The sequence below is a fragment of the Mus musculus genome, chromosome 4 (genome assembly GCF_000001635.26).
Source record: "Mus musculus strain C57BL/6J chromosome 4, GRCm38.p6 C57BL/6J".
Lineage (NCBI taxonomy): Eukaryota > Metazoa > Chordata > Mammalia > Rodentia > Muridae > Mus > Mus musculus.
Genome location: NC_000070.6, coordinates 59,383,574 through 59,398,982, shown reverse-complemented (window position 1 = coordinate 59,398,982; position 15,409 = coordinate 59,383,574). Strand labels below are relative to the sequence as shown.

Here is a 15,409-nt window from a genome sequence, read left to right as displayed (position 1 = left end):
GGGGATAAATGTGATGGTGTAAATCAAGGAGGCTGCTTATGTGTGGTGGGATTTCTGTGAATGCTATTGTTACTGAATTATTGAAGCTTATGGCATATGACATACCCTTGATCGTACTCACACACCCCTGGGCTCCTCCTTTCAAATCTCCCCATCTTTCTCTGACCCATTGCCTCTTCTCAGATACTCTCCCTTCTAGTTTTGCATCTTTTAAACAATATAGATTGCGGTCACCTCGTCACTCGCATCAAGGGACTGATTGAAGATTGACCCCGATGCGCTGGAAAATAAACTTCTTGCTTTTGCATATGATATTATATATATATATATATATATATATATACATATATATGTATGTATATATATATATGCACATATGAGAGGAAACATGAGGTACTTTCTGAAAATGGCTGACACTATTTAACATCATGATCCCCAGTTCCAGACATTCCCTTGATCCTGGATGGTTTAAGTGTTCTTTAAAGCTGGATAATGCTCCACTGAGTCTGTGGGTCTGTTTTTCTCTATGTGTTAGTATCACTTACACTGACTCCGTACTTGACCGTTATAAATAACTCCTCAGTAAATATAAACAAGTGTGTATGCCTATAGCATTTTAACTTAGGTTTCTTATATACCCAGGAGTGGGATAGCAGGATCATATGGTGTTCTGTCTTAGCTTTTTTTGTGAAACCTCTGCACCTATTTCCCTGTTGGATGCACTCCATTACATTCCCAACAACAGTGACTGACACTGAATGCTTCCTGCCCCTGCATCCCAGTCAGCACTTGTTGTCATGGGGCGATTTTATTTGACTAAAATATTCTCTAGTTCTGCACATGGCTGGGTCATCTCTCAGGTCCTAAAAAAGAGGTGACATCTCCATAGAGTTCACGTGACTCCTGACCCTCTATTGGAAGCTGCTTTTGTGTGCTGTCACTGTGTCTTTTACTTAGTGCTCAGCTTTTACCAGAGTCTGGATTGTTCTCATGATGTTTAGACCACGAGAGTGGGGGGGGGGGACGTTTATGACTCACAGCTCTGTCAGTCATGCAGCATTAGTCCTTGAGAAGGGTTCTTCTAGGGTTGAGGGAGAAAGTACTTCTGGAAGACTAAGGACAGGTGGAGAGGAAAGTACTAGACAATTTCAGAGATGGGGTAGCTCTTGCGTGAGCTCTGGGGCATCCCATAGATACTTCTAGGACTTCGGACGTCCGTTATCCACTTGAGACATCTCTACCTGCACGATGGGAGCATAATCCTTACTATGAAAGGTTACCGTGAGTAGTAATTATTTAATCTTTGAGCCCTGTTGGAGTTCATGTGATGAATTTCATTCATATTCCATTGCTGCGAGCTTCAGCCAGAATAGCCTGGACAATACAGCAAGACACTGTAAACACACACAAACACGCACATGTGCACTCAGAAAGAGAGGTGGGGGGGGAGGGAGAGAGAGAAAGAAAGCAAACAAATCACCCCACGAGAACAATCAAAACAACAAATACAAAAACAAAAAAAACCTCACCCAAATTCCAGCTGAGGATATACATCAAAACCAGTTGGGTTTTATACCAGTTGGGTACTACTGAGAAGTTATCTCTAGGTAGAGACAGAGGTGGCCTTTCATCATGCTATCACGAAATACCTGTCACAACTTTAAGGAAGAGTGGTTTCTCCTGGGTCATGTTTTGGGAGGTAGAGACCATCATGCCACTGGAGAGTCTGGTTTGAGGCAGTAGGGTCTGGGGGAGTAGTTTGCTATATCTGCAGAGGCAAGGAAGCAGAGGGCTTGAGCTGGAATCAGGACCAGTCTGTGATCCTCAAGGTTTACTGCCCATGTCACTCAGGAAGACTTTGGACCCCCAAGTTTCTACAACGTTCCAAAACTGCACCACCAACCAGGGACTAAGTCTTCAAACACGGGAGCCTGTGGGAGACATGTCACACTGAAATCATAATATTCTGCTTCTGGTCTCAGTGGACCCCCCATGCTGACCCTCACAGAATGAAAAATACATTCAGCCCAATTCCAAGCGTCCAGATAGTTTTAACAGTTTCAACACTGGTCAAAAGTCTGAAGTCTTTTCTGAACTATAGGCATACTCTCGGCTGCGAAGTCAAAACCCCACATATGTATTTCCAATACACTGTGGCTGAGGGTAAGTCTTCCCATCCCAAAGGGAGGAATTGGATGATAGTGAGCAAAGGCTAGACCAGAGCAAGACTGAAACCCACCAGGGAAAGCAACAACCTCTGAAGCTCTGTCCAGTACTCGGGACAGCATCGGGCCTCCAAGGGCCTTGAGTAGCTCTGCCCATACAGCTCTGTTGCCCGAAACACGTGTGTCCTTACCCTTGGGCCAGCACAGTCACATTTCTGACGTGTCTGCCATAACCATCAGAGCTTCATGCACAGCCCACTCAGGAGCCCCGTGTAGGGAGTCCAGCTCTGCCACAGATTGTCTGGCCTCCCTGCCTTTTTTCCTGAAATCTTGATGTAAGCCCCCATAACCTGAGACCATTTGATTCTATGTGCCTGCAGAGCCAGCCCCAAATTCCACTGTCATCAGAGGTGCATCCTGGCCTTCACTTACCACAAGTGGAGTGGTCTCGGGGACCCTGCCTGCCTGGCCCCAGGAAAACATTTTCTAGGCAGTCCTGTTTAAGCAGCGGCAGGAAATCCTGTAGTGACATTCTCTGCTTATATACTTCCCTCCCCACCCCACCCCCCAACTCCCGATCCAGGAACTCTCCTTTTTTTTTTTTTTTCCATTTTTTATTAGGTATTTAGCTCATTTACATTTCCAATGCTATACCAAAAGTCCCCCATACCCACCCACCCCCGCTCCCTTACCCACCCACTCCCCCTTTTTGGCCCTGGCGTTCCCCTGTACTGGGGCATATAAAGTTTGCGTGTCCAATGGGCCTCTCTTTCCAGTGATGGCCGACTAGGCCATCGGAACTCTCCTTTTAAAAAGAAAGTTTTACAATTAGCTTGCATTTTTCCGTCCTAGAACCTTCGATGGATGGGATCTCACTCTTGAGGTTATCATAGCTTTTGTGCCTTCACACCTCATAGTTTAAGGCTTTTTTTTTTAATGGTCTACTCTAATAATGACTGTTCTGTCCACACCACCATGTCTCCCATGCTCCTTTCCCTGCCAAAAGTGCACTTGAAAAAGCTTTCTGTTCTGCCTTTGAATCTCTACCCACACTATAAATCTAGCTAGAGTAAGTGAACGGTGGTCAGGCCACATCCTCAGTGTTACGACATCTTAGAAAGTTTTCTCTACCAAACAAATGAATATTATACTTTCAAATTCAACATCACTCAAACTTTGAGGGGCCAGGCAGACCACAACTCTGACAGAATGTGACACAGACAGCCCCTAGCTTAATCCTCAGCAGGACCTGTACTCTCTGGCACTTTATGAGTTGGACCTTGACTATCTGCACTTGGCTATTCTGATCTTTCTAGCTGCCACCAGAATGGCCCATCATACTCTATTCTAAGGCTTCTCTGTGCCAGAGCTCCAAATTCTTCAACATTTCTCCAACAAGCTAGTACAGGAGGTCTATGAACTGCACGGTCAAGTTTATCACAGCCAAGACCTCACTTCCTGGCACTGATTTCTGTCTTCGATGCCCTCCTGGTTGCTGTGACAAACATCTAATAGAATAAGTTATGGGAAGAATTACTTATTTTGGATCATAGTCAAAGGGAAATAGACTTTTATGTTGGGAAAGGCATGGTGGCTAGTTCTGTCCATGACAGCCATGAGCTGCTGGTCTAACTTATATCTTAGAGGATTCAGAAGTAGAAGGGGTTAAAAGCAGATCTAGGATACTGTCCTAGGCTTATTTCCAGCAATATGTGTCTCCCAGCTTGGGTCTTCTGCAACCTCTGAAAACAGTGCTATTGGCTGGAGACCAAGTCTTCAAACATGGAGCCCACGAAGGCCACTGCACACCAAAGCTCTAATAGTCAACACGCATAACTTCATACCTCCCCTGGGTGATTCCTCTTGACAAATGCTTAGAACAATGTGTTTTATCCAGATCATGCAGTATTCCTAAATATCTTCTGACAAGGAATTATGCAACTTGAACATCTCAGCAATGGAAGCTCACAGAGCTGTGGGTACCGTCAGCCCTGAGTCTTCCTCTCGAGAGACCAATCCAATGACTTCCCATACATCTGGTGATTTTTTTTTTACTATTAATTATAAACTTCTTGTAATCACAACTAAAGTCATCATGCCTTCATTGCTCTTGAGTATGTGCAAGACAGAAACCAACTCCACTCTCCTCCATGTTCTTATTCTCTTGGAATCTACATTCCTCTAATAATTCAGCTTTCTATTACTGGTTTCCTGTCCTAACCTCACCGCTGAGATCTTTGGGGGTCCATATTCAGGGTGCACAAGGCTGTATTTTCAACTTCAGTTCTTCACTGATGTTTCAATTTTCAGCCTTTCTCTCTTATTCCCTCTCAGACCTGCTGTAGCTGAATCCTAGATGTTTTGTATATGGATAACTGGGAAGTCTTAGAAAACATTAACTACTCATTTGGTTGGCTGCTCATGTGCACACAAATAATGAGCACACTGATGCCTTGCAATGTTTGGGGCCAGGAAAGGATTGGTGCTGGGAAAACACAGTGAGTAAGGGGTCTTGTATCTGGTAAACATTCATAAAAAGAGAACAGAGCCCTGTGACCAAACATGGGATCTAAGAAGTAGGTAGAGATGCGATCTTATGAAGTGACTTCCTTATTCTGGCCCCCCGTAACTGCTTATGATTTGAGTCTATGTTGGCTGAAAGCTAAATTTCAACCAGCATACTAATATACTGAATATTCTGATATACTATATTAAATACAGAATCCTGGGCTACTGTATTTATTTTAGCTCTCTGGATAGCTCCAACAGCAACTGGTGAGACTCTGATCTTGGAAGCGTCTCTTTGGAAAGTAAGTCTAGGTCTTACAACAGGCCAAGCATCGAGAATGAGGCAGAGAAGAGCTCCTTTATTTAGATCCCCTAACTCTATATCAAGGATGTAAGAGAAACTTCCTCCTCTCCAACCTTCTTCCTCTTCTTTTTTTTTTCTTTCTTTTATTTCAGCATTGGGCATTGAGCCTAGGGCCTTGTGCATGCTAGGCAAGCATTCTACCACTGAACTACACCCCTGACCCACATTTTACTTTCTATTTTGTAGCAAGGCTTTACTCCATTTTCCCTTCTTGCCTCAGCTTCCAGGGTAGCTGGGCTTGACACCTTATACCAACAGGCTTGGTGAGGCCACCTGTTCTTAAAGCCAGGCATGGTTGATGGGGTTGTGGGAGCATAAGATACCATTGTCTTTATTCTGAATGCTTTAACTCAATAAGTGAGCCTTTATTTTAAAGGTGTGGATGTCAGGAATGGCAGCTTTTCCTGGCTTTTTACAGATGAAGTAGAAAACTCAAAATCAAAATGAATGACATAAAGATTCTTTCCTTTTCATTTTTAGGTACAGCTGAGATCACTTTAGAGTTATTATTATATTTCTTTCTTGCACCCAGTGTTTTTATTTGTGTGTGTGTGTGTGTGTGTGTGTGTGTGTGTGTGTGGTGTATTGATACTGAATGTATCCCGGGCTGACTTTTAATTAATTAATTAGTTAATTAATTAATTTGTGAGACAGTGTTTCTCAATGTTTCTCTGGCTAGCATATAACCCACTATGTAGACCAGGTTGTCCTTGAGCTCACAGAGATCCTCCTGCCTCTGCCTCCCAAGTGCTGGAATTAACAGCATGCACTACCAAGCTGACTTTGATCCTCTGATTTTCCTGCTTCTCTACCTCCTCAATGCTAGGAGTGCAGGCTCGCACCACTATGCTGTGCTTAGTGGTGTTGGGGATGGGGATGGAACCTCAGGCACACTGCGAGGGCACCCTACCAACTGGGCTACATCCCCAGTCCTCCTGTTTTATGTTTCTTTCTTGACTAGCATCATACCTGTGAACTGCCATGCCAGTGGCAGATATAGCTCTCCTGTCCCTTAAGCCCCACTGCTCAAGTTTTACTAAGGACCTTTGGAACTGTGTTTCTGTTGCTAATTGTTTTACATTGCTCAACCTTTAGAAGTGTTTAAGAATACTATATTAAGTGGTCCAGTTTAAATGGTTATAGAGACGTATCTGTGTACCTTGCCAATTTCATTGTCCACCCATGTTTTTCCCGAAACCCATGTGCTCCGTTTCTCCTTTCTTTCTTTCTTTCTTTCTTTCTTTCTTTCTTTCTTTCTTTCTTTCTTTCTTTCTTTCTTTCTTTCTTTCTTTCTTTCTGTCTGTCTGTCTTTCTCTCTCTCTCTCTCTCTCTCTCTCTCTCTCTCTCTCTCTCTTTCTCTCTCTCTCTTTCTTTCTTTCTTTTTGGTTTTTCGAGACAGGGTTTCTCTGTATAGCCTTGGCTGGCTACAACTCACTTTGTAGACCAGGCTGGCCTCGAACTCAGAAATTCGCCTGCCTCTGCCTCCCGAGTGCTGGGATTAAAGGTGTGCACCACCACGCCCGGCTATGTTCTTAAGCTATACCTGTTCTGATTTGTTTTCTTGTCAAACAGGTTTACTTTATAATTTTTGGTAGGAACCATAAGAGTCTATTAACAAACAATAACCAGTATTTTTTCAAGTTCCTGTGTATTTTTGAAACACACATTATACAATCCTTTGCTCAACATATGTCTGTAACTAACTTTGGAATCAAAGAAAGGGAAAGCCATGTAATAGAGATGTCTGTGTATTTTATATGGATGAAACCCACTATTTGACTCAATAATGTATTGTGGACATCTTTTCACACTAGTATGTGGATCTTTCTGGTCTTTTTATGACTGCTCAGTAACACTGTGGCTTATGTTTCTCTGTCTCCTCTTGGGCCTCTTGTAGTCCAGGCTGGCATCAATGTAGCCTAGGCTGGCATCAGTGTTTTTTTTTGTTTGTTTGTTTGTTTTGGTTTTTTGCCTTCACCTCCTGGGTGCCGGGATAAGAGGTGGGCAACCACATTTAGCACCCAATTCTCTTTTGATAAACATTTGAGTTGTTTCTGATGTTTCAATATTAGAGACAGAATTGTGTACTCATCCATATTTATTTTTATGTCTTAAGTCCTTTATCTGAAATAAAATTAAAAAGTCCCCAAAAGGATGTTTGGAAAGTGGGCTTAGATCTAAATGGTGAACCCCATCATCTAAGTCAACACAATCAGTGGAATTTCAAGAAGGAGACTGAGTCAAGCTCAGAGACCTCGAGCCATGGTTGCAGCCAGGAGGCAAGAGCAGGAGATGAGAACAGAGAACCATCTACTCACTAGACCCATGCTGTGTTGGAGACAGTCTCGATCTGCAGCCCAGGCTGGCCTTGAACTTCCAACTGCCCTACCTCAGCCCCAATGCTGGGCTTACAAGGATTTATTAGGCCAGTATTTTATTAAATGCTTTTGAGTTTTTATCAGAAAAGGTACACATGACATTTTTGAAGGTTAGAAGTCTCTGGAGATGCTGTCCTTGTGCTCTGAAGCCTGCTGCTTTGGCTGGATATATATAAGTGTGTGTGTGTATGTATGTGTGTATATATACATATACATATGCATATGGATACACATATACATATACCTATACATATCTTAAGGTTATAGAAAAGAAACTTGAAATCACTCTAATGCTTTTGATCTATCCACTTCTTTGCAAGAGACCTGTCCCCCTTGAGAGTTGAATGTGATGTGAACCTGCAAAGGTAGGCACTTTCTCGCTGCGTTGTTTTAAGAATGTCAAGGGTTCTGTAATATTTTATTTACTAGCCAGCTAACAACAGTTGCTACACCGGCACTGTCATCCACTGAAGAGTTAAGGATCTGAAGATACATAGTAACAAGTTCCAGAGCACCTTAGCTTGTAGATGAACCCTAAGATGTATTATTTCATTCACGAGGAGCTCCGTACATAAGCCATCCCCTAATCTGGCTCTTCTGTCTGTATGCACGTTTGAAAACGTCATTAAATCCAGGCACACCGGTCTCCTATGCTTCTGAACAGCCTTAATTTTATATAATTACATTTGAGGGAGCCAGTTTTCTCTTTTCCCAGATGAATGGCCTCTGTTAACATGACAGGTTTCTTTCTGAGATCCTAATGCGGGGATGGAAGTCAGAACTCCTCACTGTTGTTTTCTTGCCTCTCATTGCAGAGATCAGCTGTGGCAGCCCTCCTGAAATTCAGAACGCCATCTTGGTCGGGAATCACAGCTCCAGACAGGGGAGTGTGGCTCATTATGACTGTCAGGAGGGCTTTGAGAGTCCAGGAGGAAAGATCACTTCCGTTTGCACAGAGAAAGGCGCCTGGAGTGAAATCACTTATGCATGCACAGGTACAGACTCCTTTCTGCTGGCCTCCTGTTACCTGGGAGCAACACCAGAGGGGTCATGGAGTAATGGCTGCCTCTGGGTCAGCTCACCTCTCCCGTTTACTCGGGTAGGCATTTGGCTTCGGATCTACCAGCTTCATCTTGGTGATTTAGAAGATGGATTGGGAAAATATAATAAGAAGGAATTTTACACATCCATCTTTTGAAACACCATAATTCATTGTGTTTGTGTGTTTTGCCTTCTCTCCTTAGCCAGCTGAGAAAATGTATTCTATGAACCATTTTCTTGCAGGAGTATACCCTTAACACATTTTGATATGACATCTTTTTCACACAAGAGATGATAAAATTCAAGGAGTTAAGTCTTATCTAATTGCATTATACCGGTTTGTTTTCATTATGCAGTCCGTTGGTGTTGTGTACATCTACACCATGGTAGAACTAGTCTCCAGAACATCTTATCTTCTAAAACTGGAACCCATCATTTCTTCCTCCCCTCAGACGTTGGCACCCTGCCATTGCGCTTTCTATCTCCCAGGAATGAGACTACTGTAGGCACTCCATGGATGTAGGATCATATGATACTTGAGATTTTTTTTCAAAGCTTGGCTTATTTCACTTAGCATAATATTTTTAAGGCTCACCAACAATACAGGATATGCCATTTTCCTCACTTTTTAGAAGTGAAAAATATTCTATTGTATGTGTGTATACATGCATACATACATATATGCAACACTATCTTTTGTGTGTGTGTGTTTCTTTTTGTTTTTGTTTTTTTTTTTTTTCAAGACAGGGTTTCTCTGTGTAGCCCTGGCTGTCCTGGAACTCACTTTGTAGACCAGGCTGGCCTCAAACTCAGAAATCCGCCTGCCTCTGCCTCCCGAGTGCTGGGATTAAAGGCGTACGCCACCACACCCGGCTGCAACACTATCTTTTGTCTGTATCCGCTTTCACAGTACTAAGACTATACAAGTAGGCCACCATGACCTATCTTTTTATGGAAGTTCTGGGTATCGAACTTGGGACCTCACACTTGCGTGACAAGCACCTATGGTCTGAGCCATCTCCCCATCCCCAAGAGAGAATTTGATGACATCCATCCTGCCCATCTTTCCGTCCCACAGATAGATATTCGGTGCGCTCTGTGTGTGAAGCACACATTTGAAATTTACAGTGTGGTAGGAGAACCAGATCTCTCCTGAGGAAGTGCACATTCATATGTCCTTGTAATGGTTTGTAAATAAATTCAAAGCATTAGAGACTGCTGAAGCCTGTGGGGAAGGAACCCTGGGAGGAGATAGACAATGCTTACATTTAGCTATCGCCATCATACCTGCAAAAGATGTAGGCTGCGGAGTCAGGAGGAAACAGAAGGCAAGAATCCAGAGATGGAGGCCACCTTGTCTCCCTGGCCAAGCAGAGAAGCAAGGACACGCCAGTACCATCTTCCACTTTCTCTGAGGCCAAGCTCACGAGACTGATGGCCTCTCTGGCAGCACCTCCAGGACTTATCTGAAGGATGTAAGACAGCTTTCTCCCAGAACCGTCCCCCCAAGAAACAGCTTGTGTGAGAGAGCTTCTTACAGCCGTGGTCCCTTTGCCATGTGTACGCTGCTCAAGGTCCTCTGCTGCCACCATTCAGAATCCAGTGGGGGCACAAGGATTAGTCACTACGTGAAAAACCAGGGGATCTGCATGGGGCACAGTAAGCTATTAATTAGCTGGTCCTTGTACAGCACTTTGAAGAACAAACATGTTATGTAACCGCTAATTATAATTACTGTCCTCAGCCCTCCACCTTTTACTAAGTCTGTGGCTCCAGCTGCAGCTGTTTCCATGGGCTTATGCAAGCTTTGATTTCGGGAGAGAAAAAAGGCATTCTCCCTGGGAGCTGGGCTCTTTCTGCGAGGAGGCTCGTGTGCCCTCCGTCAGGATTGGCAGCTAAATTCGATTTTCACAGATAAAGGGAGTGATTTGCATGCTGATGAAGTCATGCATCTCTGGAGAGGTGGGCTGGAGAAGCTTCTGGAAGTGGAGCAAGAGGTGCTGGTTGTCATGGTTCTTGCCTAGCTGCCCCTCCTTTCCCTTTCCCCGTTTTTCATCAGTCTTACGACATCCCGACTCCCACCCCCCGTGTGTCTTGTATTTATTTTACTGTGTCTCACGGTTCACTTCTTCCCCTATCATCATCTTTCCTTGTAGTCCCTCCGTCTTCCCCTCTGTCTGTATGTCTGTGTTTAATTCCAAACTGGGGAGAATGGATTATCTGTACACAGATTGCTTTGAATTATTTTAAAATACTTTTGAGGCTCTGTGCCTCTGAGTTAGTGGCTCAGATCTGTCATGTTTTTAATGGAGTGCAAACTCTAACAAGGTGGTAGGAGGTGAGGTTTTTTTTTTTTTTCCCCTCTACGGCCAGTTTGAACTAGAAACTCCAGACAGCTGGGAATTAGGTAACTACTTTCGTGTCTGGAAAAACCCGAGGTGGAAGCTTCACATTAATGACTCAGTTTTACTTCAGGATCAAAGAGGCTGATTTGTTCCTGATAAGGCTGTCCCTGCTTCCATTCTGTCCAGGTCATTTGCCTTTTATGTTCTGAGTCTGGGTTAATAATTACAAGGTTAACACTCCACACTCCATCACTCCGTGTTCTTAGGAGAGCAACAACTCCGTCGAAACACTGACTGTTCATCTCTCAGGAGCCTTTCTGCATCCCGGAATCTGCCCTGGGTACTGCTGCAAATGCTACCAAGCTCCTGTTCCCCTCGTTACCTTCTTGGTTATCAGCCCTTCTCACCAGCCTAGCAAGTGCTCACTTGCAGCTAGGAAAGAAGGGCTGGCTGGGATAAATGGGCACAGTACTACATTAGCCACACTACTGGGCTGAGTCTGAATATGTCTGTACCATTTGGACGACTGACATTATTGCTGTGTCCCTGCACACCACCTTGCACACCCAGGGTTCTCTTGGGGCCCTTATGCTTGATCTCATTCCGTCCTCAAAACCTGTAAGACGAGTATTTTCAGTTCATAGCTGAGTGATCTGAGACTCATGGAGGTTAAGCAATTTCCTTAGGGTCATTCTGTAACCAGTACTTGATGGAGTTCTGATTTGAACCCAAGCCTGGAAGCCCTGGAATCCCACACGTCCCTCTTCATGCTCGCCCAAGCTTGAACTATTTGCATACCACCCTGATGATCTTTGACATAACTAAAGAATTATTTTCATAGCTTGTGTCTTAAAATAACATATATGTGATTATATATACACATATATACATATATATTTACACATTTTATACACACAGGCATATTTAGGTAGAATTTTGCTACATTGCTCAAGCTAGTCTCAAATTCCTGTTCTTAAGAGAGCTCCCTGCCCTAACCCAAACAGTTAAATCTATAGACATATATCACCATATCTGAGAAACAATTTAAGTTTGTAGTTTTAATATACCAATCAAGGATTCCTTGTAATATGTGGTATATCATGACTCTGATGAAGTAGATGTATTTTTCCTAATGTACACAAAAATTAATACCCAGTGAACATATAAACATTTATTCATGTGCCATAAAAATCATTATAAAGTGTGTGACTTACTTTAGTAGTTAGGCATGCTGCTCTTACCCACTTTACATAGCTTTACCTTAGGACTTTACACAAAGAAAGGAGGCATTGGGCTGTTTATAGTCAAGCACAGATCTATTCAGTGATGTGTCCCCGTGTCTTGTTGCCGTAGTCATCAAAGTGTGCCCACTTTGCAGTCTGTTTGGAAATGGCGTCAAAGCTTGGCTGTATGCTCTGTCAAGATCATCGGGTCTCTTTTGGAATCAGGAAATGTTTAGACTGGAGATAATATTGAACTTACCCACCTGAATTTATTCTTTCAGTGTTTTCAAAAAAACAAAGAAGGGCCCCAAATTAAACCAGGAGAGTAAACTAGACTGGTCCCTGACCCCGTACAGTGGGTCTCTTGAGAGGGCTCTCTGGACACTCTGTGTCCTTCCCTTCCTTTGCTGTCTCAGCCTATCATGGAAGGGAGGTAGGCATCACTTCCCTTCCCCTATGAGTGACTGTCTAACTGCTAAACCTGTGTTCTGTCTTAACCCCACTCTGCTAACCCTTCTGAACTTTAGTGTTGCTGATCACCCATTCGTTCATTTAACCCATCAGTCAGATAAGAAAACACTTTATGAGTGTCTTTGTCTGAGGCATTTGCTAAGTTTAGAGAGATAAGGACAGCTTTTGCTATGACAAAGTTTCACTCTGAGGAGTACACATTAAATAACTAATTAAAAATACAGTGAATTCCTCACAGAGAAATACTAGATGTTAATAGAATAGCAAAATCCATATATATATATATCATATAAACATATGCTATATTTATACAAGTACCCATCCACCCCTGCTTTTACTTTATGGGATAAAGTAAAGCTGAGTATTTTATTATCCCAAACCTAATACAAGTTCAATAGGACCTTGTAGGGCCCTTCTTTGTGTCAAATTGGAGATGCCTATATGTTCCACAGCTAGACAGACCCAAGGCCTGCTCTCCCTACTTCTACCCAATGTCAAACCCCAAGTCTAAGCTTGACTGGACGTCCATTTCATCAAGGAAAAAGGATAGAGGGTGGGAGAGGGGGAGGTTGCCTTTGCTAGGGTGGAGTGAAGGAGGTTGACCTTGCCTCTTGGCCTTAATGACATGCTGTGCCCTCCCTGGATGGAGTGAGGAGGCTGGAGAGTTGAGGGAGGCCACACTCCTTCGTCCCCTTATCTTCCTTCACTTCCTGGGCCTACTTCCTCTTAGTGACTCACCTTCCTTCCCGTGCATTGCCCTTGTCTGAGGGTCTCCTTGGATATCAGCGTTCTTGGGGCTCTGCCAGTGAGCCCCTCTCCGTGAGCTACTTGGATATCTTCCTCTCACCCGCCCATGTCTTCTGTTTCCATGCACAGACCCATGGCTTTTAGGGCTCTTTTTCCATTGGACAGTAAGCAGATAACTCATATCTAACATTTCCTCAATGCAGTTCATTGCTCTGCCTCTTCTTGTGTTTCTTAGGAGAACAGTGGAGGGCCATTCATTCAGACTCTTGAGCTCAAAGGCTGGCAGTCAGCCTGGGCTCCTCTCTGTTCCTCCTCCCTCACTTCCCAGTCACCTCCTTCAGAGTTGTTTCTTGTTTTATAATACAGCACCCCGCTTTCATCCTGTTGCCTCTTGACCAGTTTAGTGCGGATGCTCCTAACAGTGGGGTCTGACACGTCTCATTGCGAGTCTGGACTCTGTCCCTCATGCCGCCTGACTCTTGCAGGCTACTTCGCATCCAAGCCTTGGGACTATAAAATGGACATGGCTCTGTCCAGCCATCAGGTTATTTTGAAGGGTAAAGTCCTGTACATACTCTCTGGTCCATAGTTATAACTTAATAAGTGTTCATTCTTATTGTTTTTATTATTGCTTCTTATGGCTACGGGGCAAATGAGATCAGGCCTGGGAAGAGCAGTCTGAGCCTGACATAGTTGTCGTGGAGGAAATGGCATTAGATTCTATTTTATGACCTCCGGTTCTTCTGTACCCTGGTGCTTCCTTTCAGATGGAAAACTGTCCCCCTCATTACCCTGCAGCTTGCCTCTGCTCGGAGGAGGGGTGTCTGTCCTCCGTCTGGCAGGCAAGCCCTTCCCCGGGTGCAGCCTGTGCTTCCTCTGCAGCCTCGCTCTGTACCTAGCTGACATTTCTCCCTCACTCCTCTTCCCCGCCTCGCTAGCCTTGATGTCCAGACTCGCTGTTCTCTCTGCCCTCTACTCTACAGCCACTTATGCCCCAAGGCAGTGCCCACTATGAAACTCAGTTTCCCAGGTCCTCCAGGCCTTCCTTCTTTGTGCCCTTCCGTATTTGTGTGGAGCCTGCGATGATGCTACTGAGCTCTCAGTTGCCTGCAGCAGTGACTGCTCCGTCCATTAGGCAACATGCTCCTTGAAGGAAGAACTGGTGGTCTAATCCTCTTCACAGTCCAGTGTTTGACACAGGTGGATGCTTGCCATCCAGTAACAATTCTGTAAATCATGGGCAGTAAATGGAAGAGGACACCAGTCCGAAAAAGACTTTCGTATGGTTTTTTTTTCTTTTTTCCTTGTTTTCAATTTTTATGGCATTTGTTTACTTGGTTGTGTGTATGTGTAGGTGCATGTATGCCACTGTGCACGTGTAGAGGTCAGAATCCAACTTGTGAGAGTATGTTTCCTCCTCAGGGTTTTGGGGATCAAACTCAGGTCATTGTCTTGCTGGCAAGTGCCTTTATCCACTGAATTATCTTGTCAGTCCCTATGCGTTTTTCAATTAATGGCATAGTTAGAATTAGCGTACATTTTGCCAAGTGTTGTATATTCAAAGGGCAGCATTAATGCAGGCATTTGACACCTGGGATTTTTGTAAAAAAAAACAAAAAAAAAGTCTTTTCAATCTGTTTGTAGAACTTGATGGGGGAAGACATCAGCTTGGGTAGGCTTCTCTTTGGGATGGAATATCTGGCATCGCTATAATCAGATCTGGGTCCCATCTGTGCAGAACATGGCACAGGCTACAGGCAGATGGCATCTTTGAGATGTCATTTACAGTTGTCATAGTGAACGAGCAGAAAGGAAGAACAAGAAAGGAAACCCTTTTCTAATCTCCACTTGGATGACACAGGCACCCCGAATAGGAAGGCTGTTTGCTTTATTGGCAATTGAGGGAGAAGATGAAGGGGGAAATACCTCTGCTCCCTCTGCACCAGCTGCTGAGTTACCGTCAGAAGGCTGTTTGAGGGAGCAGGGATGTTAAAAGTCCTGGACTTTAATGGGCAGCCACAGATGTGGCCAGTTATACTTGAAGTTTATCCAGTGATGGACTGACTGGAATCAGCATCACCCTTGCTAACCAAGGAGACGAAAGAACAAGGCCATTACTTTGTTTGTTTATTTGTTTGTTTGTCTGGGGTTTGTTTGTTTTTGGTTT

General features: G+C 43.9%; 1 protein-coding gene across 10 annotated transcripts in view; it reads left to right on the top strand.

The window, feature by feature from the left end:
* Positions 1-15,409, top strand: part of Susd1 (sushi domain containing 1) — a 125,668-nt gene that overhangs the window by 40,887 nt on the left and 69,372 nt on the right. For all 10 annotated transcript variants that reach the window (XR_001784175.2, XR_003954993.1, XR_390338.4 and 7 more), the window contains one exon: positions 8,231-8,410. Coding sequence is in view for 7 of the 10 variants with exons in the window: in XM_006538143.4 (XP_006538206.1) it covers positions 8,231-8,410 (180 nt within the window). In the remaining 3 variants the exon portion in view is untranslated. The remainder of the gene's footprint in view (positions 1-8,230; positions 8,411-15,409) is intronic.